Genomic DNA, 22,810 nt, shown 5'->3' with positions numbered 1-22,810 from the left:
ACAGACACGTGGCCATAGACAGCCATTAAAAGAGCAAAATGAAGTTAATCCGGTAACCACTAGCCTCATGGCCCTCACATTGTAAAGGCCAGTTGAGTGAAAAATCAAAACCAAAACCCTATTAGATTTTTTCTTTTTCAAAAAAGCCTCGAGCTTTGTCTCCGATCTGAACGTTTAGCGACCGTTAAGAGAGAGAAGGGAAAAAAAAAGAAGAGACTTGACTGACAGATCCTTTTTTAATCTTTCTCTTCGTATCAGGTTTCTTTTTGTTTCTGTGAATTTCGTTCAGGTTGCAAAATTAAATAAATTTTGCATCATTTTTATTTTATTGATAATTTGATATTGTTCAGGTTGCGAGGGTTTTCGGTTCTGTGAATTTCGTTGATTCGGCCGCTGAATTGATTGAATAAAGCCAGAAAAAAAACAATGAAGAATTGTGAACGGATAGCGAATTTGGCTTTAGCAGGTTTGCATTTTTTTTTTCCTTTTTGTTTTGTTGTTACTTGATCACGTTCTTGATTGACTGTATTGCGATTCAGCGGTTTAAAAAGAAAAAATGAATTTGTTAATAGCAAATGTGCATGCACTACGAATAAAATTAAAACAAAATGAGTTTGTATTAATTTCAAATGCATGTCCACACTGGATGTGGGAAAAAAAAGAATAAAAAATTTAATTTGGGGGGGGGGGGGGGGGTCAAGTTTTGTTACATTTCTGAGTTTTTGTTCTGTTGTAACTGAGTTTGTGTTTCATATATGTGAAGTTGTCTATATTATGGAAGAAAGTAGTAGAATTTTATCTTTACATCTGAACAGAAAAATGCTGGTGCTTGTTGCGAGTCATGACTACATTTTAGCACAGGTTTAGTGTTGACAACAAGCATATGGAGTGTGGCTAACTTGTTTCCTGCACCTTTGCTTGATTCTCTTGATATATGAGAAGTTGAGAGAAACAGTCCTTATAGCAGATGCTGTTACTTCTTTTTTTTTTTTTTTAAATCTAAATGGGGAAGGATTGGGATTTAGAGAATTGTCATTTGCGTCGCTGGAAGGGAGTTTTTTGTCCCATAGGATTTTCTTTGGTTGGGCATGTTTGTGACATGGTATTACTGTACGTTAACTAAAGTTGAGGAAGCCTTTTGGAGATGTTTATTAGTGACTACCTTAATTTAGTGATGCTTTACTGTGAATATAGCAAGTCTGTGGTTTTATCTACTCGATATTCTTAAGAGAGTTACGTCATGTAGGCCTATCCTTAAAACTTGTGAAAAGTTGATATATGCATATAAGAGGAATTTTTGGCATCATTGAATTCTACTTGAGTTTGTGTGAATTCTACGCTGTTGATTCTTAGAAGAGGTTTTTGAAGTGTCTTTGATGACTGCCAGATACAAGAGAGACTGGTTATGGGCAGATCTACTTTCTCTGTTCATGCATTTTTGCAAACTGTATTCAGTTTCAACATGTTCCTTGGTCATCCAAAATCCCTTGATATTGTTCAAGGTTTTGTCTTTGCATCGTTTCTCCCTGTTATCCAACTCTCTTTCTATTCTGTTGACAGCTTATTGGTGTTTCCGTCTTTTTATTTTATTCCTTTTTTTTTTTTAACTGGATGAGAATGTGCTACTTGAAATTTAATGCAACAGTTTCTAGCATAAGAGGGTGTCAATGTGATAGATCTGTCTTTTATCTTCGATATGATTTATGTGGTAGAACAGTTCACTTTTGACTTTTGTGGAGCTTGACCCTTTTCTTTTTATTAATATGATTCATGGCTGCAGGTTTAACATTGGCACCACTTCTTGTGAAGGTAGATCCAAACTTAAATGTTATATTGACAGCATGTCTCACAGTTTATGTGGGCTGCTATCGATCTGTCAAACCAACTCCACCATCAGTAAGTACAGCAGGCATTGATGCTCCACAGCCTTTTCTACTTTTGTCCCCTTTTAACTTATCCCTTTTCTATACCTTATTTTTGTACACAGGAGACGATGTCTAATGAACATGCCATGCGCTTTCCTTTTGTTGGAAGTGCTATGTTGTTATCACTGTTCTTACTTTTCAAGTTTCTATCTAAAGACCTGGTCAACGCTGTATTGACCTGCTACTTTTTCGTTCTTGGGATCATTGCCCTTTCGTACGTTCTGTCTCACAAATTTACTGCTAAGTTCTATAGAAAATTTAATTAATTGTGTTCTTTTTACGTCGTGATCTCATGTATTATTTCCTCCATTTTGATAGGGCAACTATCTTACCAGCTGTGAAACGCTTCTTGCCAAACCATTGGAATGAGGACCTAATTATATGGCATTTCCCTTATTTCCGTTGTATGTAGTCCCCTTGAAGCTCTTTCTATAGAAATTCTTGTTTCCATAATATTCATTAATTTACTGACATATTCCATCAAATGCAGAACTGTGGATTTAGATTCTTATTTGGACTGTTTTCTTGCCCTAGGTCGTTGGCTTCTGTCACTATTGTTCTCCTGGTATTAAATGGTCTAATGATTTGATTTAGATAGAAGGATGGATGAGATAATTTGGTATTTTTGCAACACAGGCAGTAGCACTGTCGATGTTATAAAAGCATCAGAAACACTATGAGATTTTTTCTAGTATTTTAATACGTTTTTGGCTTGTGATATTGTTTTGGCAGTCTGACAGTTTTTCAGTTTACAGCTTTGTTAAAATCATATGTTTATCAACCAGCATGAATCTATATACACTCTTCATGGATACTGTTAGCTGAGTGCAAAGCGGATTTTAATCTTTTGAGATGAATCCCTCAACATGCTAAAGCATTTATGTTGGCATTTGTTCCTTCAACCTTTCATTTGATTTAGTTGACAGTATCTTGCTTTATTATGCAGAATGATTTTTTTCTTTAAACCTTTCTTACACAGCTTTGGAGATTGAGTTCACAAGGTCTCAGATCATTGCTGCAATCCCTGGGACGTTTTTTTGTGCATGGTATGCTTCACAGAAACATTGGCTAGCTAACAATACCTTGGGCCTTGCCTTCTGCATTCAGGTTTGTTTGCATCATTTTGGAAGATGTGTTGTGAGGGCCTCTTGCTAACTGATTTTGTTTGTGGAAATCTGATTTTGAATCTTTAGTTATTTAATTTCATGATAAATAGATGTTTCTTTGTCCAAATTCCAACTTAAAAATATTCCAAGTCACAAATTTTATTTTACTTGGAGAGTTGTGGTGTCCATTTTGTATGGTGTTACCACATTTTCTATATTCTTTGTCTACAATCTGTTAGATCAATCAATACTCTAATTTTACCTAAATTAACAGGGCTGCTACTTTGATTAATTATTTATGATAGCATTGCATGGATCTTCTTTTATAAGTCATCATGGATTTCCTCCATTTGTCACCATTGCTGCTTATTATCTCTTGAGTAGGAAAAGGACGCTTTTTCAGAAGTTCTGCTAGAATTTTTATTTATTTATTTCCCCACCAGTTTTATGCATTTCATTAGGTAAATCTGTTTATGTCTGCACAAGCATGGACAGGGTTTTTTATTTTAATTTATTTATGGTTTATTTGTTTAAAAAATCAGAGATGTTATTGATAATCATCCCTGGCATTTTTGTCTTACGAAATATTTATTTCTCTCTATGCAGTTTGCTTTATTTTTATTTTTATCATTATGCTCTTGGTGTCAAGGATTTCGAATTTTTTAATTTGCAGGGAATTGAAATGCTTTCTCTTGGATCTTTCAAGACTGGTGCCATTCTTTTGGTAAGAACTTGGTTTATGGCTTCAATTACATTTTCCACTGAGTAACTCTTAGGAACAGAGATATGTTGAACAGTTTAAATTTTAGATTTATTGCAAATCTTGTGGCAATCAAACAACCATTTCTCAAGATCTATTACAAATCTTGTCCCTCTCTATCTACATTTCCTACAGCTAATATATTTATTGTGTTTCTGAGGCCAAAAAAAAAATCTCCTATATGGATATGATCCATCAAGAGATATTTTAGGATTCTAATGTGTCTGTGCATCGGCATGACAGGATTCTTTGGTCTTATATTTTGTATTACCGCCATAGTTTATCCAAAACAATAAGGTATCCAATTTGATGAACTCCCTTGATGTTGATGCCTTCATTACATTTCAGTGTGCAGACTCATGGTTTCATTGCAACTAAATGTTCCATCATAATCTGCCATCTGAGTTTATTCTGATATGGCACAACGTGGACTACCACCTTTTCTGCTGCTGTTACCATTACCCTACTTCATGCTTTCCTATTAGCATGACAATGTTTAGGTTTATTTATTTATGTTCTTGTGATGCAATCTGGGGTGCAGTGTCATCTTTGTTTAGTAGAAAAAATGGGTGGTTACCCCATAATGGGAAACTTGACTGATGCTTTGCCAACTGTGGAAAATTTTGTTGTATGAATCCTTGTTACATTTTTTTTTCTATTCCATGGTTGACATATCTTAATCACCTCCTTTTATAAGCTCTAGTATTTCTATTTATTTACCCTACTATAAAGCTATGCAATAGATTTCCTCTGGGAATAGAAAATGTGTGATTATAGATCTTTGTATTTCTGATCAATCATGCTTGGCCTATGGCTATCCAATACCTATGTTTCCTACACTCTCAGCAGTTCCTCTTGTGTGATTTTTGACATTCTAATGCACTGCAGGCTGGACTTTTTGTATATGATATTTTCTGGGTTTTCTTCACTCCAGTAATGGTTAGTGTTGCAAAATCTTTTGACGCTCCTATCAAGGTTAGTGTTTAAGCTTATGGATTTTCAATATCTCCAGTAATTGAGATATTCTTGTGGCCTACGGATTTTCACATGTGTTTTGTGATGATATGATTAGATGTTTTGTTGTTAGACTATTTTGGTCTCAATGATTATTCATTTTGGTCCAGCTTTTGTTCCCAACGAGAGACACTGCCCGACCATTTTCCATGCTTGGACTTGGCGACATTGTAATTCCTGGTATGTTATTGAAACGTGACGTTGGAGGGAACTTCTGCATGATGTTATTTTGAAAATTATGTAAATTATATGTTTTGTAGCATTTGTTAATATCATAGAACTCAGTTTTGGTGTATTATAAGATGAAACTAACTAGAATGGTAAGCCTTTTGCAATGTTCAAGACAGAATTTGTATTTTTCATTAAGTAGAGCCATATGGATTTCTGGATTAGTTTTTCATGGAATTTAGATTAAAATGCTCGGGCATTTATGTTGGTTTATGTATTCAAAGAAAATACCTAACTGGGTATGTGATTCGTACAATAGAAACCCACTGTAACACAATTAAGGAAAGAAATATAACTCATTACTGTACAATCAATTTCCTTGATACGTGAGTACTTGTTCTTAATATAACAAAAAACCATTTTGGCATTCAGGTATCTTTGTGGCACTAGCATTGCGATTTGATGTGTCCAGAGGGAAAGGAAGCCGGTACTTCAAGAGCGCTTTTCTGGGATATACAGTTGGTTTAGTCCTAACAATCATTGTCATGAACTGGTTTCAGGCTGCACAGGTGACCATTGCATGTTTCTTCTCTTTTGTTTTCCCCCTCAATGCCCATGTGCCTCGGAATTATAGTCCCATTTGTTATTGATAATTGTTTTCTTTTGGATATCCAAGTTGGATCGGTTGAGGATGAGTAATTGAGTATGCTCTATATTATATCTTTATCTCAGTTATTTCTCTCATTATGATTTTTGTGTTTGTATTCAGCCTGCACTTTTGTATATTGTGCCTGCTGTAATTGGATTCTTGGCCGCTCACTGCATATGGAACGGCGAAGTCAAACAGGTTTGTTTGGCAACCATATGATCTTGTGCTTGGTTAACGGATTATATTGAGTTTTGAGTATTTGAATAATCTGAAAAGCTTTTCAACCTGGCTTGACAGCGAGACCTGGTGCAGTGTGGCTTTCTATATTTTTACGATGACTTTAATGGCTAATATAATGATTTACGTTACATGCAGTTGTTGGAGTTTGATGAGTCTAAGACTGCCGCGGTTGTGTCACAAGAAAGTAGCGATGCCAAAACTAGCAAGAAAGTCGAATAATTTAAAATGCCATCTACAATGGACCATTTTAGCAAAGAAATATCTTTTATTTCTCCTTTTGAGGATCAACGCTGTGCAAGCTCAATCCAAGCTAACTTATGCAACCTGCAAACAATTGTAAAAGATTTTGGCATTAAGCAAGAAATAATATTTTAGCCTCTTATAGTGAGACAACTATAGTGAGACAACTATTTCAGATATATTTTGTGATTTTTTTCTTTATTTAATTTAATTTTTTAAATGCATTATACTTACTGAGGAGAAAGTTGTTCTGTTTCCCGGTTACATGTTCTTGCCTTCTAAATGGGTCTGCCGACTATGCATCTGGTGTTTGCATGGTTCATTTGACGTGACATGTAGCCAATTCAATTTTTACATGTGTGCAATAATGATTTTAAAGAAATGGGTTATTCCCGTTGAACTCACAACTATCTTTGTTTGTGCGTTAATGTTCCAAGTCGATAACATCTGGTCAAAAGTTTTGTTGTTTTATTATATTTTTAATAATTGTCAAATTAATATTTAAAAATTATACTTACTACGTATTAGTAATTTTTTATTTTTTATTTATAATTTTTTTTTCATAATAGTTGTAACTTAAAAGATACAGTACCTCAATCTCAAATAAGATCTTAGATTAATGTAATTTTAATTTTATAAATTTTTACAATTGATTTTTTTAAGTGGATGGTAGTTGCATTGAAATAAATGGAAAAAAAAAAAATTTGGACCAGGTGGAGGAGGAGAATAATGAGTGGGACTTGGATGCTAGAGGCTTGGCGTTGGTATTATGAAAACTTGATGAAGAAATATTAGAGAGCAAGAGGCTTGGTCAGGGTTACGCATGAATACAATTTATTAATTTATGAAACTTGATGAAGAAATATTAGAGAGCAAGAGGCTTAGTCAGGGTTACGCATGAATACTATTTATTAATTTAAATGGCCGTTGAACAGTTAAGCCTTAGTATAGTTAAATTTATATTTATAATTTTTTAAATTCTTTATTAAAGGGGTTCCAAAAAAAATTATTTAGCTAATTTCACTACTGTACCCATGAATTTAGATTAGTGGAGGCTTGGTTTAATGTAGTATATGCGGTAATATTGCATAAACGATATAAAATATTTTTAAAAAAAATATGGGGGTTGCCGGTTGGGATTCAAAAAAAAAAAAGTTATAATCAACCTAAAACTAGAGGAAACCCTTGAGTGGAGAAGAAACTAAATACTATTTACAGATCGGTTAGTTTATTAATATGTTTTAAAGTACAAAACCTCAAGTTTATAGAGTAAAAGTCAATAATAGAAGAGGCAATGGAGACTAAAAATGGACCTTTTAGTATAAAAGAGACTAAGTATTATGAAGAGTAAAGAAACCCAGTAATTTATTGATATGTCTGAAAGTATAAGACCTCCTTTTTGTTAAAGTAAAATGATGGATCAAAGATTTTAGGCTAGGGGAGGTTTGATTCAATCTAATAATATAAGTAATCTTGCATAAATGATTTAATATAGTGAAAAAGAAATGTGGCAGTGGGGATTTAAACTAAAATCTCTATAATTCGAAGGCCCACGATATGAAGGTCTTACTGCCATACAATATTCAACAAATTGTATTACAAATATCATCAAAATTTATATAATTCCGATTTTATAAGGATCTTTGGGTTTGCTAAAAATGAAAATTAATGGCCCAAAAGGGCAATTGGTCCAATCACCAATGGGAAGATAACATCTCGAGCCTTCGTTTTGGAAAGAGACATCCATGGAGCCCATTTTATGGGTTGCTTTTGTTTATTATATTTTGGACTTTTGATTGACAAAGCGAAGCTATCAAGTGTCACATTATTGACACAAGAGTTCTGTTATTTATCCTGAGTCAAATCCCAGGTCAAGCTCTGAAAAATTAATAAAATGATGCTATTTCGACAGTAACAATTCTTTTCCTTTTTCTTTGCCTGTCTCTTTCATCTACTGTTTCTCTATCACTTTTTATTTTTGGTTTCCTTGCTTCCTAGCTGTCCCTTAACTGTTATTCCAGCAATATACTTTCTCATCTTTGAATTTTCATCCTTGAGTACTTCCACAGCCATAATTTCATCATTATAGACTTCACTTGGAATGCTGTTTTTTTTTTTTTCATTCTTGAACTACTTCAATTACATCTTCCAGTATAGGATCCTCATCTTCCTGTATTTCTTCATCTTATGAGGTAACAAATGGATTTAACAACTCATCTACTTTTAAGTAATTACGTATTATACCTTGGTCAAAGATCTTATCCCCTTAAAAAGATGAGTTTCAACATACAAAACGAAACATATATGTTTAATTTAAAATTAAAACCCTTCAATCACTGCCACAAACCCAGATCACAAAATTCACGGATAATGATAAAGAGCCAAAAAATTTAAAAATCTTTACAGGTCACACATCAACCAAGATATCATATTTTTTTTTCCTCATTCGGTGGTGATTGATTAGCTTTGTGTTGATGGATATGGTATAAAATTTTTGATCAAATTTCAAACAAACACAAACAGAAACGCACAGACACAAACACAATCGGGACTAGAGTTGTGGGCGATTATCTCCGGTGTACAAATGAAACGGTGGTGGCTGTCGGTGGTGGCAGTGGAGTGGTTGGGTATGCGCGAAGGCTTGATTTCAGGACAATAATGGCTGGAGTTGACCTCAATCAACGAAGAAAAGGGAAAATAATTTTGGCTCAAACAGTGCGTTTTTTTGCTTAGTAAAACAGAGCCGTTTTAAATTCGGGGTTTGACCCGGGGTTTGACTCGGGACAAGTAGCATTTTCCTTGACACAAAGTTACTTCACTCTCCCACGAGTCCGAAAATTTAACAAACAACACAAATGTAGTTAGTAATAATAAAAATTAATGCTGAAAAAAACATAAAAATTCATCAGCTTGCAAGACAGACTAATATGCTTTATGATTAATCATAAAAAAATTTGACAATAGATGACATATATTTTATGATACAAGTTTTTACACCGTAAAATATGATGGACTCTCACTATAATTATAGTATGTCAAAACATTAATGATGGACTTGTGATAAAAAATTTGTCCATCAAATAAATATTGTAGAGCAATGTTGTCAATTTCCTCTATCAAGAAATTTATAAAAGAAATTTAATTCTGAATGAATTTGACCTAATTTTAAGTCGTTATTTTATTTAAAAATGCGCTTTAACTGGAAAAATAATTTAAAATTATAAAACATACGTTCAAAAAAAAAGAAGAAGGTATTTTTACTCCTTTTTTTTATTACACTTTAGGTGGTTTTTTCATGATTTTTCCGATTTCACATAAACATCACAAAATGCGTTTTACGTATTCTCACTACAATATCAATTGGGCCACCACGTTCTAGTCCTTCCGGATCCCCTCAATTTGTGTATTCATCTTCTAGCCATTAATTGTACAATACTCCATATATTTAATTCCACGCGGCCTACCAATGGAACTGGTGCATAGCAATTGGTTAGCCTTAGCCCTTCTAAATTGAGCAAATCAAATGAAGTGATGTGGGCGTCTAATAATTTGCAAATATTACACAACAATGACTTGGCCTACTTTGTGAGGTCTGTTGTACCATACATTATTATGTAAGGTAGCCAGGGCCTAATGCTATATGCCATGAATATGGCGTTGTTTACTATAGAAAGGTTTATTAAATGGTTTCTTAGAAAATCTCTTGGGTTTAGCCCAAGTGGCTAGAGTCACTCTTTATGAGGGAAATGACTCGAGCCTCCGCATACGTATTGTAGGGGTTTAATTTAAATTTTCTTTCTCGGAGCTCCAGAGCTTGAGTGAAGGCAGTGTTTCTCCCAGAATAGGAGTTGACGTCCCTCGAATATTTGAAAGAATTAAAAATCTGAACAGTGCCATATCAAAATTGATGTAAACGGGTCTCAGTATTTATATGATTGTAAATATCATGAGCAATATTTATCATTAAAAAAAACAAAAAAAAATGGTTTCCAATAGAATGTATTAGTAGTATATGTATCTTGACTCTTAGTAGATCCCAAATTGTTATATATTTGTAGTTAGTAAAATTGTTACACACCGGAAGAAATTAATATAATCTCTTGGCTGTACAATCAAAGGATGTATCTCCACAAAAATCTCACCTCTAGTCGACACTGATAATCATACTCGATAGGTCTATGAGCCATACTATATATATATATATATATATATATGGACTTCGGATTAAATTTCTTATTTAATTTGAGCTCTCTTGAGCATCCATCAATTCTTGCTTAGTAAAAGATCAAATGACGAAGAATCCTAATTCCTTTGACTATGACTCCTGGTAAATTCATTTTTTTAATTTAGAAGAAATGGATAGTACTGGACCAGCCAGCCCATCACACAAAGGCCTGCCTCTGCCTGAGCCTGAGCCTGAGCCTGAGCCTATGTCATGGTTCCTTGCTTTGCTTTCTCCTCTTTTGGTTCTTTCTGACAAATCAATTAAACTTTAAATATTTATCAAAGATTAATTCAGGGGAAAAAAAAAAAATTAAACATGAAGTCGACTAATAAAGAGCCTATTTTAGGATTTAATTAAATAAAATAAATTATAAAAATAAACCAAACCAAACAAAACAAAATGTTAACCAAATGAGCAAATGAAATTAAAATTTCCAGAACTTAAGAAATTCCTCCTTTCAACGTTCTAGCGGAAATTCTCTCTCCCCAACAAACTCATGAATTGATTGAAAGCAGAGAGAGAGAGTGTGTGTGTGTTGCAGAAAAGTTCATGCAACCCTTTTGCATTTGGGTTTAATGGGTTTCAATTTTTGAACCAATAGAAGAAAATTTTGTGAAAGCGAGAGAGGGGAATTCTCAGAAATTCATCAGTCATGGAAGGTTTCATATTCTTTCCTTAAATCTTAAAATCATTTTGGATATTTGGGTCCTTGTGATTTTTATTTTTATCGTGATGAATTTATGAATTTTTTAACTTTGGATTTGTCTTAGTGAAAGGTTTATTTTATTTTATGTTTGTGTGGATCGTTGAAGTTGCTGTTCTTGGTATTATAAAACTGGGTTGTTAGCATGCATTGCAGAATATTGACCTTTGATGCCATGTTTGTCTTCACTGAAATCTGAGAAAACCCATTTGCTTGGTCTGTTCATGTAGCTTTGAACGATTTTTGAGTCATTTTGTGGTTGATTTACAAAATGGTTTTTTGTTGAAAATGCTTTGGTTGTGACTTGTGAAATGGTGCTCAATGGTACAACTATTTATCCTACAAAAGGATTTTCTTTGTTGCAGACGAGTTCTGTTTGGCATGCATTATACATTTTTTAATTTTACCATGATAAGAGTTTCATAAATTTCTTGAAATGTTTCATTCAAGGATCGGTTTAGAAGTGTTTTTAGTGGTTAGAGTCTCTTGATAATGATTTTATGTAATACGAACAATGAGCATTAAATAAAGGGTGCCTTGTCCGTGATGATTTGAATTGGATGCTAATCGACTCTCCTGAAAGCATAGGCTGTCAGGAAAGGGAAAACCTAATATTTGAAGGGTCAGATAGAAACCCAAAGTAGGTGGTAGATCGGCACGAGGTACCTTGATGTGCTTACCATATAGCACATATTGATGCAGGCTGTTACCCCTCCTTGCTTTGTTTGCACTAGCAAGAGGTGTCTCGAGCTACAGGGTGAATGGCCTCCATAAGCCAATGGCACCCATCCTATGCTTTGGATGCTTTGAATGATCCTTGGTTGTGTCAGCATTATGTCCTATGGGTTGTGTGGTTGTAGTACTTTTACATCTAGGAAAATTTGAATTATTAAATATTTCAGTTTTCAATGATAGGATAATATGAATTATCAAAAAATTTCAACTTGATTACCAGTAGTATACCATAATTGTGTTCTCATTTGCAAGCCTAGCAAGTAAGAGGTGATAAATGTATGCTGATGTATATGTATCCAAAGCATACCAGTTTCTATCCTTGTCATTATTAAAATATTCTTATTTACCTCTGTGTTATCAATTTTAGATTCAAGTGAAATGCATTCTGAAGAAAATAAAGTCTCTTTGGAGAAAAATATTAAAAGGCGCTATAAGACTCCAGCTCAGGTTATGGCTTTGGAGAAGTTCTATAATGGTATTGTTTCCTTGCTCTTTCATATACTATTTTTAATGCTTCAAGTAAGCTTATTGAGCTATGTACTGAAATTTTATTTGTTTATTTATTTTTATATCTCCAGAGCATAAATATCCCACCGAAGAAATGAAATCGCAGGTTGCAGAGCAGATAGGATTGACAGAAAAGCAAGTATCGGGATGGTTTTGCCACAGGCGGTTAAAAGAAAAAAGATTGTCAGTTGATGAAGCATTTGTTGGTGGACGACAAGATCGGTCTAGTGGTGTTATTCAGGACCGTGGGAGTGGGCTGAGGCAAGATTCGTGTGGAAGCACTAAGCAGGGGGATTATAGGAGCATTGAACCAAGGGAGGTTCAAAGTCGAATGCTCTATTGTCATGATTTTCCTGCAACTGACCTTGCCTATGATAGGAATCAATATGCAGCACATGCTAGTGAAAGGGATGATACATCTTCAGAAAGCAGCTCATTCTTGCAAGATAGGCTTTATTCTGAAAGCGACAAACCTTATGCCAATGAAACTTCAAGGTTCGTGAGACAAAATGGAGACATAACGCCTGTACGTTGCAATATCGGCAAAAGTAAGGAATATAAGCCATCAGGATACTTGAAAGTGAAGGGTGAGTCTGAAAATGCTGCTATTAGTGCTGTTAAGAGGCAACTGGGGAGACATTACCGGGAGGATGGTCCACCGCTTGGGGTTGATTTTGATCCACTTCCTCCTGGTGCATTTGAGTCTCCTAGTGGTGATCCAGTCAATGGTAAGTCATCGTACTTGTATCTAACTGTGATTCTAACAATTTTCATTTGGTGCTATAAGAATGGGATGCCTAATCTCTTTTGGGTCAAACTTTTGGTACTCAAGCTATTGCATATCTCATGATCGATATGCAATAGCTACTGTAAGAATGGGATGTCTAAACTTTTCATTTTTTATTTTTATAAGGTTGTTTATTTATTTGTTTTTCTGTTAAGAGCAAAGGAGTTTAATAACAATATATCATCTCTTGCATTGATAACTAAGGGTCTTTTTCAAAACAAGCTGAGTGAACAAAGTGTGAGATGAATGAGATGTGCTTTCAAGGAACAAGAAATTCACAATTTCTAGGAATGTTTTGTGGTAGAACTGTAGAAGTGTGCTGTTCCTGTTGCATTATAAGGAGGTCGTGCCTCCCTGATATTCTTCTGAATTGAATGATACATGAAAGGGGAAAAGCCTAACATGCTTTTTCCAGAGAATTTCTTTACAAAGGCCACTGTCAAGTTTTATGGCTATCTTTTTTTATGAGGATTCATGTTTTATGTTTAACTTATGCAGCTGAAGTCTTTTTATTTTTAGTCACTTTTCTTTAGGTTCAACATGTAAATTCTATTGGAGTTAATTAGTTACAATATCAGACAATTGTTCTTGGTGATGCAATATAGACAAATGTCTGCCTGTGGGTGGACAGAAACAAATTGGGGTTGACAGTATGTAAGCTTGAGTCTGAGCTCATACGTAATATGAGTTTATTTTTCTTGGCATTATGCAAAGCCAGTAGTTTAAGACCTAAGTTGTTGCTCTGTTTTGCTTAATCTTCAGCGCTTACTAGAGATATTTAATGTAAAATATTTAAGTGTGAACTTCCTAACTGGATAGCCATTCTTTTTTCACTTTTCTATGGAATGTTGCAAAAAATTTATGCTGTTCATTCATTTATAGGATTGTTTCTTCTGGTTTTGTATTTTCATGGTGTTATTGACAACCTTCTGATTGTTTGGGTTTATCATTTACTTTCCTTATTCGTTTACTTTTGACATTTCTTGTTTGAGTCTTTTAGCTTTTCGTCTGCATTTCTTGAACTCATGATTCTCTATAGTTCATATGTTGGGAAACTTACTTTGATTTGTATGCTTGCTTATTCGTATGTATTTAGAATGATGTATATGTTTATTCATGGATGTGTAGATGGTACATCCTAGAGTCAGAAGCTGATGCCTATAACCCAAAAACAACTATACAGATTTAAAAGTGGATTAATGTAAATCCGACTCTTAATCTGTTTCTGTTAGTTCCAGCAATTAAGGCTTGAATTCCCGAACCAACAGGTTTAGGGTGTATTAGGGTGGAAAGAAGATATTTGATTGTTTTCAACACCACCCCCCCCCCCCCCCCAAAAAAAAAGAAAACTTAAAAATGTATTAGAAATGAAGAATCACTACAATGAAGTGGCTGGTTGTCCACCAGAGTAAACAAAAACTCAAATTTTTGTTACGCTCAATTTCACAGTCGACTCTCAACTCCAATGTGGAGCAGCTATAAAAATTTTAGACCCTAGAACATTTGATGCACTGAGTTTCTTAGACCCCAAATATACATAGGTCCTAAACCCAATTTGTACATTTGAAAAGATTTGTATCAGAAAACATGAAAGAATGAATAATTTTGAACCAATGCATTTATTCTTTATTATATCATTAGTTTCTTCAGTTAAAAGAGCTTGCATAAATTTTTATGTAATATTTCTGGTTATGTAAATGTCTCAAATCTTCTTGCAGTAGAATTCTTATGTCTCTTTTGTTAAACAACATGGCAGAGCCATTCTATGTTGGGAATTCCAGATGGTCCAATTCTCCGGATGTACCTGAAATTGATAAGCCACGCGCGCTTGGTACTGTAAGTGAACCTTCTGATGCATTCTTATATTTTGGCATCTGTTGCTGTCTTTATCTTATTGTTTTGCACGTATATGATCCTGTTTGACGGCCTCAGAAATAGATAGAGTGAATTTGTGTAAACTTGATTTTGTATGATTCATCAGGACAAAAGACAGATTTGAATCTAGCAGATTATTGTAAAGCAGAGCCAAATAACAGGGAGAAAATGACTGCATCACCTCTACATTTCTATTGCAAGAATTAAATAATTGAACACAATGTGAGATTCAAATATTAAGAGAATCGTAGACACCGAAAAAGCTTTTAGGATGCCGTTTCTCCCTCATTCCAATTTTTAGTCAGGTTGAAAGAACACCAATTACAATAGTGGTTGTGAAATAATCATTCTTTGAGAGCTATATGTATGTATGACAGTTTGATTTTTTTTTTAATTTCTTTTATCATGCCCTTACAGAGATATGAAGTCGATAGTTCAAAGATGGACCTTCAGGATTCATATATTGACGAAAACCTTAATAGCAAGCGATCTGATTATGCAGGCACCAAATCTCATAATCAATTGAAACAAAAGTCTCCTCTTCTCCATTATTCTAATTTCTCCCCTCACCAAAATTCTTCCTTGAATGCATATGAAGATTCTACTCCCGTTTATGATGGTAACCATTGTTATAGTTTGAGTTCCAAGCATGATGCTGAATGGATGGGATTAAACTCTGTTATGAACCATCATGAGCCCCATGGTGGTAAAACTAATAGTGAAGAAGCAAAGCCTTTGTTGAATGACAATCATGTTGTTAGCAGTAAGATGGTCCGAAACAGTAATTACTTTACTAGGCCTTCAAATTTTACACTTGGGATTAGCGAGTCTCTTGATGCTAAGGATAAAGGAACTTCTACAAAGATGGCAAAGGTCTTTATGTTACCTCCTTTTTTTCCTCTTTTGCTTCATCCTTTAGCCATTCTTCTTTTTAGTGTTTGCTCTAGATTTTAATCATGTGATGTATATTTGCAGGTTAAGAAACTTTATAAAGAGAAGAAGGCGATAAAAGGGCTTCGTGATCCTGTGAGTGTCAAGACGCATCTGAATAATGAAATGAATGTAAGTTGAGGCTAGTTTTGACATTCTGTCACTCTTATATATCAATTTGTCAACGAAAATATTTTTTCTGCTTTTGATACCCCCTCCCTGTTTAAACTTGAAATTGAAGGTTGTAAAAAGATTAAAAGGTGAACTTCCTCAGCGAGATTATATAGCCAAAGCATCATATGCTGAAATCCCGAGATGGACAAATCCAATTAAAGGGTCGGTGTACTATTTAACATATTTTTTTGTCATTATCATTCTTTTTTTTTCACAAATGTACCTTTGTTTTTGCATGTGTGCATCCACCATTATGTTGTCCGCATAGTGCACACATTTTGCAACTGTTTTCTTTATATGGCTGAATGAGATATCATTCACTTTATTATTATTATTATTTTTAATAAAATTCTGTATAGACTTAGATATTTGGTAGGCCTTTGTTCTGATGTGTAATGTTTAAGATGACATCTCTGTAAATTACATGCGTGTCCTTAGATAAATCATAAAATTTGCATGATTTCTTGGGCTGGCTGGCAGTTCTAGCTTTTCTGTTAAAAATTGGTATTGGTATGTCTTCAAATTTTGTAGCGTGGACACTTGAAGTGGTTCTATACTTTTGTAGTTTCTGATTGGGATGCATTTTTCTTTCATTTTTTTTTTTTTTTTGGGAGAAACTAATTGGGATGTTGACTTGCCTAATTATTATTTCTTTTGCATAATGAATATGAATTTGGTATATGAGTTGGCATTGAATTTTATGGTTTCTTTTCAAATTAAGAATTTAGTGAACAGCTCTGGAAACCTTCTGACTTCATCATGCTTTTATCTAGATCTGCTGCGGAAATGCCGTCTAGCTTCAGTGAGGATGAAACAGCCGAAACTAATTCTTCTATGGAATGAGCAATAGCCAGTCGATTGATGGTAGTGTAGTAGTGCTCTTAAAGATCACCTCCTCGATGCTTATACATATTCACAATGAGGTTGTACAGTTGCAGAATGTGTTTCATATTTCTAACATTCTAACATGGAAAGCTCCTCTAGTTAACTTTATAAGCAGGACCAAATTCGAATTAATTTTTGTGGCAACCATTTTGGTTTTACCTTTGTAATTGTAAGCTGTTTATTACATATGTATAAAGCTGTTTCCTTTTATTTTGAGTCAATAGGGAGAATTTTCAAAATTAATTCTGATGGAAAATCTCGCCAGCAGGGTTTAATGATAGAGTTAACTAGACGGCGGAGTTTCTTTTCGTTATTTATTTATTTTTGAGCCTTTATGGGCAACTCAGGTAAGCGTTGATCTCTTGTCAATTGGTTCTTGATGATTGATGATTTCTGATCTCTAGTGGAACTTTTAGTAGGATTTAAATTCAGATTAAGTACGGAGACGAAATTTTTTTTTTTAAAGGATTTTCAATGAAAATAATTTTAAAATATGTTAAAGTTTGGTGGGGATATATATTATTGTGTTGTCGTTTCATGAGGTTTGCGTAACCCAATTCAAATCCTTTATGTAGGATGTTGACGGAGTGAATTTTTCGAATCGGGGATCATTTATAATTTTACGGATTATAAATTTTTAATTTAATTCAATTCTCGAATTGATGAACTACAATTTAAATTTAATTCATCAATTTATGCATATACAGATTGAATGTGGATTTAATCTAATTCATATTTAATTTACTATTTTACGAATTGGTTTGCATACTAAAAATTTTTAATTATGTTTTATTTATGAACTAACTTAATATAAAAATAATTTTACTACTGATTAAATTTGAAATTAAATAAAATTTAAATAAATTAATTGTTTAAATAAAGTTAGAAAATACATTTAAAGTTTCAAAATATAATACACAAAAAAAATCTCATTTATTTAGATCAATACATAAAAATTAACTGCTTAGGAAACTATATTTTTTAAATTAATTATTTTTATTTTACATTATTATCGAATAAAATATAATATGGTGTTAATGTAACTATATTTTAACTTATTTATTTATTAGTAAGTATAATGTTATATTTACAAGTTTCATTTTTTATTAAATAAATATTTTTTATTTTTTTACGGATTTACGGATTTTTGCGGATTTACAAAAGTAAATTCATATTCAATTTACCGACTGCGGATTTTTAAATTTTTAATCCAACCCAATCCAACCAATTCACGGATCAGATTTTTACAGATGAAACGGATTGAGCAGATCGAATTAGATTCTGAAAGCCCCTGCCTTTCTGTTTATAAAGTTTTCATTTTCAAATGAGCTCAAAAATAAAATGGGTGGTTGCAAAAGCGCATCAATTTTAGAAGCTTAGTGAATTTAATTTGTGCCTAAGCGTCTACGCCACTTCGAAAAATTACACGTTAAGATTTTGTATTTTTCGTCCAAGGTTTCTTTCAGAAATGTAAAACAAATGTTTCTTTGAAGGCGTATTTCTCATGTTAAAAACTGGCAAAGATGCTACGTGGGATTAAAAAAAAATAGAGGAGCGTATAGCTATTTTACATCCTATGGTTTAATGTCTTTATGACCAATTTTTAACCCAAAAAAAAAGGAGTCTGCATATAAAAATATTGGGGTATTTAAAAATATTTTGCAAACCCACGAGAGTGTTTTTTATCTTTTTTTTTATTATTGAAAATAAGTGCATTAAAGTATGAACAGAAAAATTAAACAAGATGGCGACAATAAAAATAACCGTAATACAATATCTGTGTGTTTACAATATAAGATAAGTCATAAACCAAAAAACAAAGTACAATAAAATCACACGATAAAATGGCTATAAGTTTAATATTTCCTAAGCATAATAGGAATGTGCATTTAGTATTTCTTAGAATGTGATTAAGAAACAATTAATGTCGTTTTTAGTTTAGTCGGTTTCCTAATTTTAAGCTAGTTTATATGTTTATTATTTCTTTTTTTTTTCCTACTAGGGCAAAAGATATTGGTATAAGTGAAATGTAACTTTATTCCCCTCATTGAATTTTTTTATACCACTTGGCTTCCTTATAATTTCTTAATAAGATATTGAGTAGGGGTGGCGTAATGTGGAAGTTATAAACTTGAGTAGGCTAGCATAAAATTAGTAAAATTGAGAAGGGGAACAAAATGCAGACCATATTAGAGAAACTATAAATTCAAGTGGGCTAGAACATAATAAATGCAACATATTAGGGGGGTGTAAGCATAAACACCACCGTAACCTTGGGCCATACGCCATAAAACCGATGTACGTACGTATTCCTAGTCTTTGATCTTGGCTTTAAAACATTAAGTTAAAAAAGAAAAAAGAGAGAAAAAAGAAGCTTTTTTAAGGAGTTGTTGACTTGTTGGAGTATCTTAGGTTACACATATTATGGAATGGGTTAATATATTAAAAAATAGAGAAGTTATATTTTACACATATACTATCAATAAATGACATATGATAAAAGATTTTTAAAAGCTCAAGAGAGTTCAGATCAGTAGAAGTGATGAAGCAAGCGTAGTGGAAGCAGAATTGATAGGGTTAGAAATGTTAGATATCATTCTAATACTAGACCAAGCCAATGCAATTAGGTTGCGCTCTAATTGAAGTTTGATTAAAATTCATTTTAATATAAACGATTCAATCAAATTTTTAATAACGCTTAAAGCGAAATTAGATGAGACTCTGATTCAAACGACTTTACAAGAGAAATTTTGATAGATAATCCTAGAAAGAATTAGAAAAGAGGATTTTATTTAATAATTGAAATTGAAGTTATGAAACTAATAATAAGACCTATCTATTTATAATAGAGGAAACATACTTTCTTAAGTTAATTTAAAAAGAAAACTAAAATCACAATTATAATGAAAATAAAAGATTAAGACACATACCATAATTGGCTCTAATTAAAATAGAAAGTTCTCAGATAATAAAAATTATAGAATCTTAAAACAACGTCCTACATCAAGAAGATCTTCATCCGTATATCAAAATGGAGGGAATTATATTGTTGTTAGGCTAAAAAGAAAAAAAGAATAAGCAGTCATTATTTGTTTTTCAATTGTGAGAAGAAGGGTTGATTGGGCCTTTTTGAGCAATTCACGTAAGCGTTGATCCGTTACCAATTGGTTCTCAACAATTTCTGATCCCTAGTAGGCCTCTCAATAGAATTCGAACCCAAATCAAGTTCTGATCATCTGTCAGAGAAAAAAAAAAGGATTTTGCAGGCTTTTCAATAAAAATAATTATGTTAAACTTTAATTTTCTACATTTTTCTGTTGCCATCTTATCATCTGTATGGCCATTTAAGATTTTTTTTTTTAAATTTCCCCCTTTTTTCGTATTTCAAAAGAACCCAAAAGAAAAATGTGTGGTTGCAAAAATGCATCAATTTTAGAAGTTTCGTGAATTTAATTTGTGATGAAATAATCATTCCCTTCGTGAATCCATGAATGTTGTTGACAAATAGAAAGAATGTGTTTTTACAATATAAGAAAGGTGATGAACAACTTTAAAAAAAAAAAAAAACAAAGTACATTGAAATCACACGATAAAATAACTATATCTTGATCTCTTGAAATTGCAATTTCTTAGGCTTGCATGCGGCTCTACACAAAGGACAAGTACTCTTTATCTTGAGCCACTCCAGAATACAAGAATCGTGAAACACATGCATGCACTCCTCAATAGCTCTTGCTTCATCTCCCTTCTCCATCTCTTCTTGACAAACCCCACAAATTACAACATTGCCATCTTCGTCATCATCAATCCTTGAAGTTATTGTGCCCGCAAGTGCCGGATCAATTGTGGGTTCCAATAACTTTGCAAGATGAATCGAAACCTGCAGCTCCACATCCATTAACACAGTCTCGACATCCTTTTGGTTAGCAAGAGCTCGCGACGTGGCTAACTTTCTTGTCATTGTTTCTAATCTTTCAAATTCATATTGATAATACGACACATCATCAAATTCAAAAGTTGAGTAGTGAGAATGAGTGCAGTTACCGAGTCCGTGGAGTAACTCGGCTTTTAGAATAGCAATCTCGAGCTCGTTCATTACGAACTCTGTCCCTGTTGTTGATGCCCTTTCTTTTTTTATAATATTTTGAATATCTTAAGATTATTAACAAGAAGGCTACTTACTTGTATATAGTATAGTATTATTTCCTAAGCAGAATAGGAATGTGCTTTTAGTATTTCTTAGAATGTGATTAGGAAACAATTAATGTAGTTTTTAGTTTAGTCGGTTTCATCATTTTAAGCTAGTTTATAAGCTTATTATTTCTTTTTCTTTTTTTTTTTTTTCTATTAGGACAATTGTTATTTTTATAAGTGAAATGTCACTTTAATTACTCACCTCGTTGAATTTTTTGTACCACTTGGATTCATTATAATTTCTCAATAGGCTTCTTAGTAGAGGTGACGTAATGGGAAAATTGTAAATTTGAGTAGGCTAACATAAAATTTGTAAAATTGAGGAGGAGAACAATATGCGGAGCATCTTAGAGAAACTATAAAGTTAAGTAGACTAAGGTCCTTTTTATGATTAAGGTGGTGTAGCTTAAAGTTATAGCTACTGTGAAAAAAAAATTGTAATTATAAGATAAAAGTTAATAATATGCAGTAAATATAAATTTTAAATAATATTTTTAGTAAAATTAGTAAAGATATAATAGATTTTTTATCATACAAGTAAAAAATTACATCAACATAACTTTCAAACTATAGTATCTAGTATTTACTAAACACTTTAATGCTTTAACTTTTAAGTTATAACTACTCAGCCTGAATCCTAAACGCACTCTAAATATAAACAACGCATAGAAATTGGTAAAATTTCCACACATTTCCTTAAGTTTTTATGAGAATCTTTTTTAAACCTGGGGGCCATATACCGTGAACCCGATGTACAAACATAGTTTTGCCCTTTGATCTTGGAGTTCAAACATTAATTAAAAGAAGCTGTATTTTTAAGGGCTGTTCCTACTTAAAAATTAACTTTTGACCAAGGTCAAAATCAAAAGCTCATTAGAGTACCCTAAGGTATTATATATATCAAATATCGTGATCATTGATATGATTTTGTATTGAGCAAAAATTCAAGTGGTAATTGGTGACTAATAAATAAGAAAAAATAGAAAAAGTAAAACGTCACAACCATGTACTGCCAGTAAAAATCACATGGAAAAAAAATCTTTAAAAATTTAAAAAAACTCAAATAAAAAAAAATACTAGTCCATATATCAGATTGGAGGGGATTGTATTATTGGTAGGCTAATAAGAAAAAAGACTTACACAAAAATGAATACAAACTTCAATTAGAGTCAATGACATGCACGCACATAAAGAAAAAAAGGAAACAGGCTGGTCTCATGGCCTTTTAAATGTGTTTGTGGTAGAGAAGATGATGGGCTTGTGATCACTAGTTAGGACCATTACTTTTTTATCATAAAAAGTGCAATTCTCATAGTGTTGGTCGTAATCAATAGGAGTTGTAAAAGAATGTGTGATCTTTGCTTTGGGGGCCATTATGGAGGTTTGTGAGGGAGAAATCAACCCACCTTGCACATGCACTTTTGTTAGTCCATCCATACCATATTTCAAAAGTCTTCTTTTGCCAAATTATCTCTTGAATTATCAAGTGGGTTTTTATTTTCCAATGCGACTTTTCCTAATACATATGGCTTGCTTTTTCATTTTTCATTTTTCATTTTTTTAAAGATTTAAATGAAAGATATGATTTTCGAAATATATTGTACATATTATAAATCGAAGAACAAATATACAATACAACTTAGAAAATAGAAGGCTTAATTTTCACAAGTTAATATTGTCCTAATTTACATTC

The 22,810-nt window shown here is 32.9% G+C and overlaps 3 protein-coding genes across 3 annotated transcripts; 2 read left to right on the top strand and 1 right to left on the bottom strand.

Annotated features, from left to right (window-relative positions):
• The first annotated feature begins 45 nt into the window (after window positions 1–45).
• Window positions 46–6,335, top strand: LOC18050777 (signal peptide peptidase). Its single transcript, XM_006446211.2, has 12 exons — window positions 46–258; window positions 351–466; window positions 1,781–1,896; window positions 1,988–2,139; window positions 2,244–2,329; window positions 2,905–3,032; window positions 3,705–3,755; window positions 4,680–4,766; window positions 4,916–4,985; window positions 5,406–5,542; window positions 5,743–5,820; window positions 5,998–6,335. The coding sequence occupies exons 2-12, from the start codon at window positions 427–429 to the stop codon at window positions 6,079–6,081; spliced, it is 1,029 nt and encodes a 342-aa protein (XP_006446274.1). The 5' UTR covers window positions 46–258; window positions 351–426; the 3' UTR covers window positions 6,082–6,335.
• A 4,392-nt stretch (window positions 6,336–10,727) lies between these two features.
• Window positions 10,728–17,197, top strand: LOC18050776. The gene is made up of 8 exons (XM_006446209.2): window positions 10,728–10,986; window positions 12,133–12,240; window positions 12,344–13,000; window positions 14,816–14,895; window positions 15,352–15,807; window positions 15,910–15,996; window positions 16,106–16,200; window positions 16,812–17,197. The coding sequence occupies exons 1-8, from the start codon at window positions 10,980–10,982 to the stop codon at window positions 16,879–16,881; spliced, it is 1,560 nt and encodes a 519-aa protein (XP_006446272.1). The 5' UTR covers window positions 10,728–10,979; the 3' UTR covers window positions 16,882–17,197.
• A 3,324-nt stretch (window positions 17,198–20,521) lies between these two features.
• LOC18050775 (NEP1-interacting protein-like 1) lies at window positions 20,522–21,019 on the bottom strand. The gene has a single exon (XM_006446208.1). The coding sequence runs from the start codon at window positions 21,017–21,019 to the stop codon at window positions 20,522–20,524; it is 498 nt and encodes a 165-aa protein (XP_006446271.1).
• Window positions 21,020–22,810: the final 1,791 nt, after the last annotated feature.

This window comes from Citrus clementina, unplaced genomic scaffold, assembly GCF_000493195.1.
Source record: "Citrus clementina cultivar Clemenules unplaced genomic scaffold, Citrus_clementina_v1.0 scaffold_2, whole genome shotgun sequence".
Lineage (NCBI taxonomy): Eukaryota > Viridiplantae > Streptophyta > Magnoliopsida > Sapindales > Rutaceae > Citrus > Citrus x clementina.
The sequence above is the reverse complement of the archived record's forward strand: the minus strand, read 5'-3'. Positions and strand labels throughout refer to the sequence as shown.

Coding starts and splice junctions, on each gene's coding strand:
- LOC18050777 (XM_006446211.2), top strand. CDS start 427: ATGAAGAATTGTGAACGGATAGCGAATTTGGCTTTAGCAG. Junction 467..1,780: donor AGCGAATTTGGCTTTAGCAG/GTTTGCATTTTT, acceptor TCATGGCTGCAG/GTTTAACATTGGCACCACTT. Junction 5,821..5,997: donor GGAACGGCGAAGTCAAACAG/GTTTGTTTGGCA, acceptor CGTTACATGCAG/TTGTTGGAGTTTGATGAGTC.
- LOC18050775 (XM_006446208.1), bottom strand. CDS start 21,019: ATGAACGAGCTCGAGATTGCTATTCTAAAAGCCGAGTTACTCCACGGA.
- LOC18050776 (XM_006446209.2), top strand. Junction 15,997..16,105: donor ATCTGAATAATGAAATGAAT/GTAAGTTGAGGC, acceptor TTGAAATTGAAG/GTTGTAAAAAGATTAAAAGG. Junction 16,201..16,811: donor TGGACAAATCCAATTAAAGG/GTCGGTGTACTA, acceptor GCTTTTATCTAG/ATCTGCTGCGGAAATGCCGT.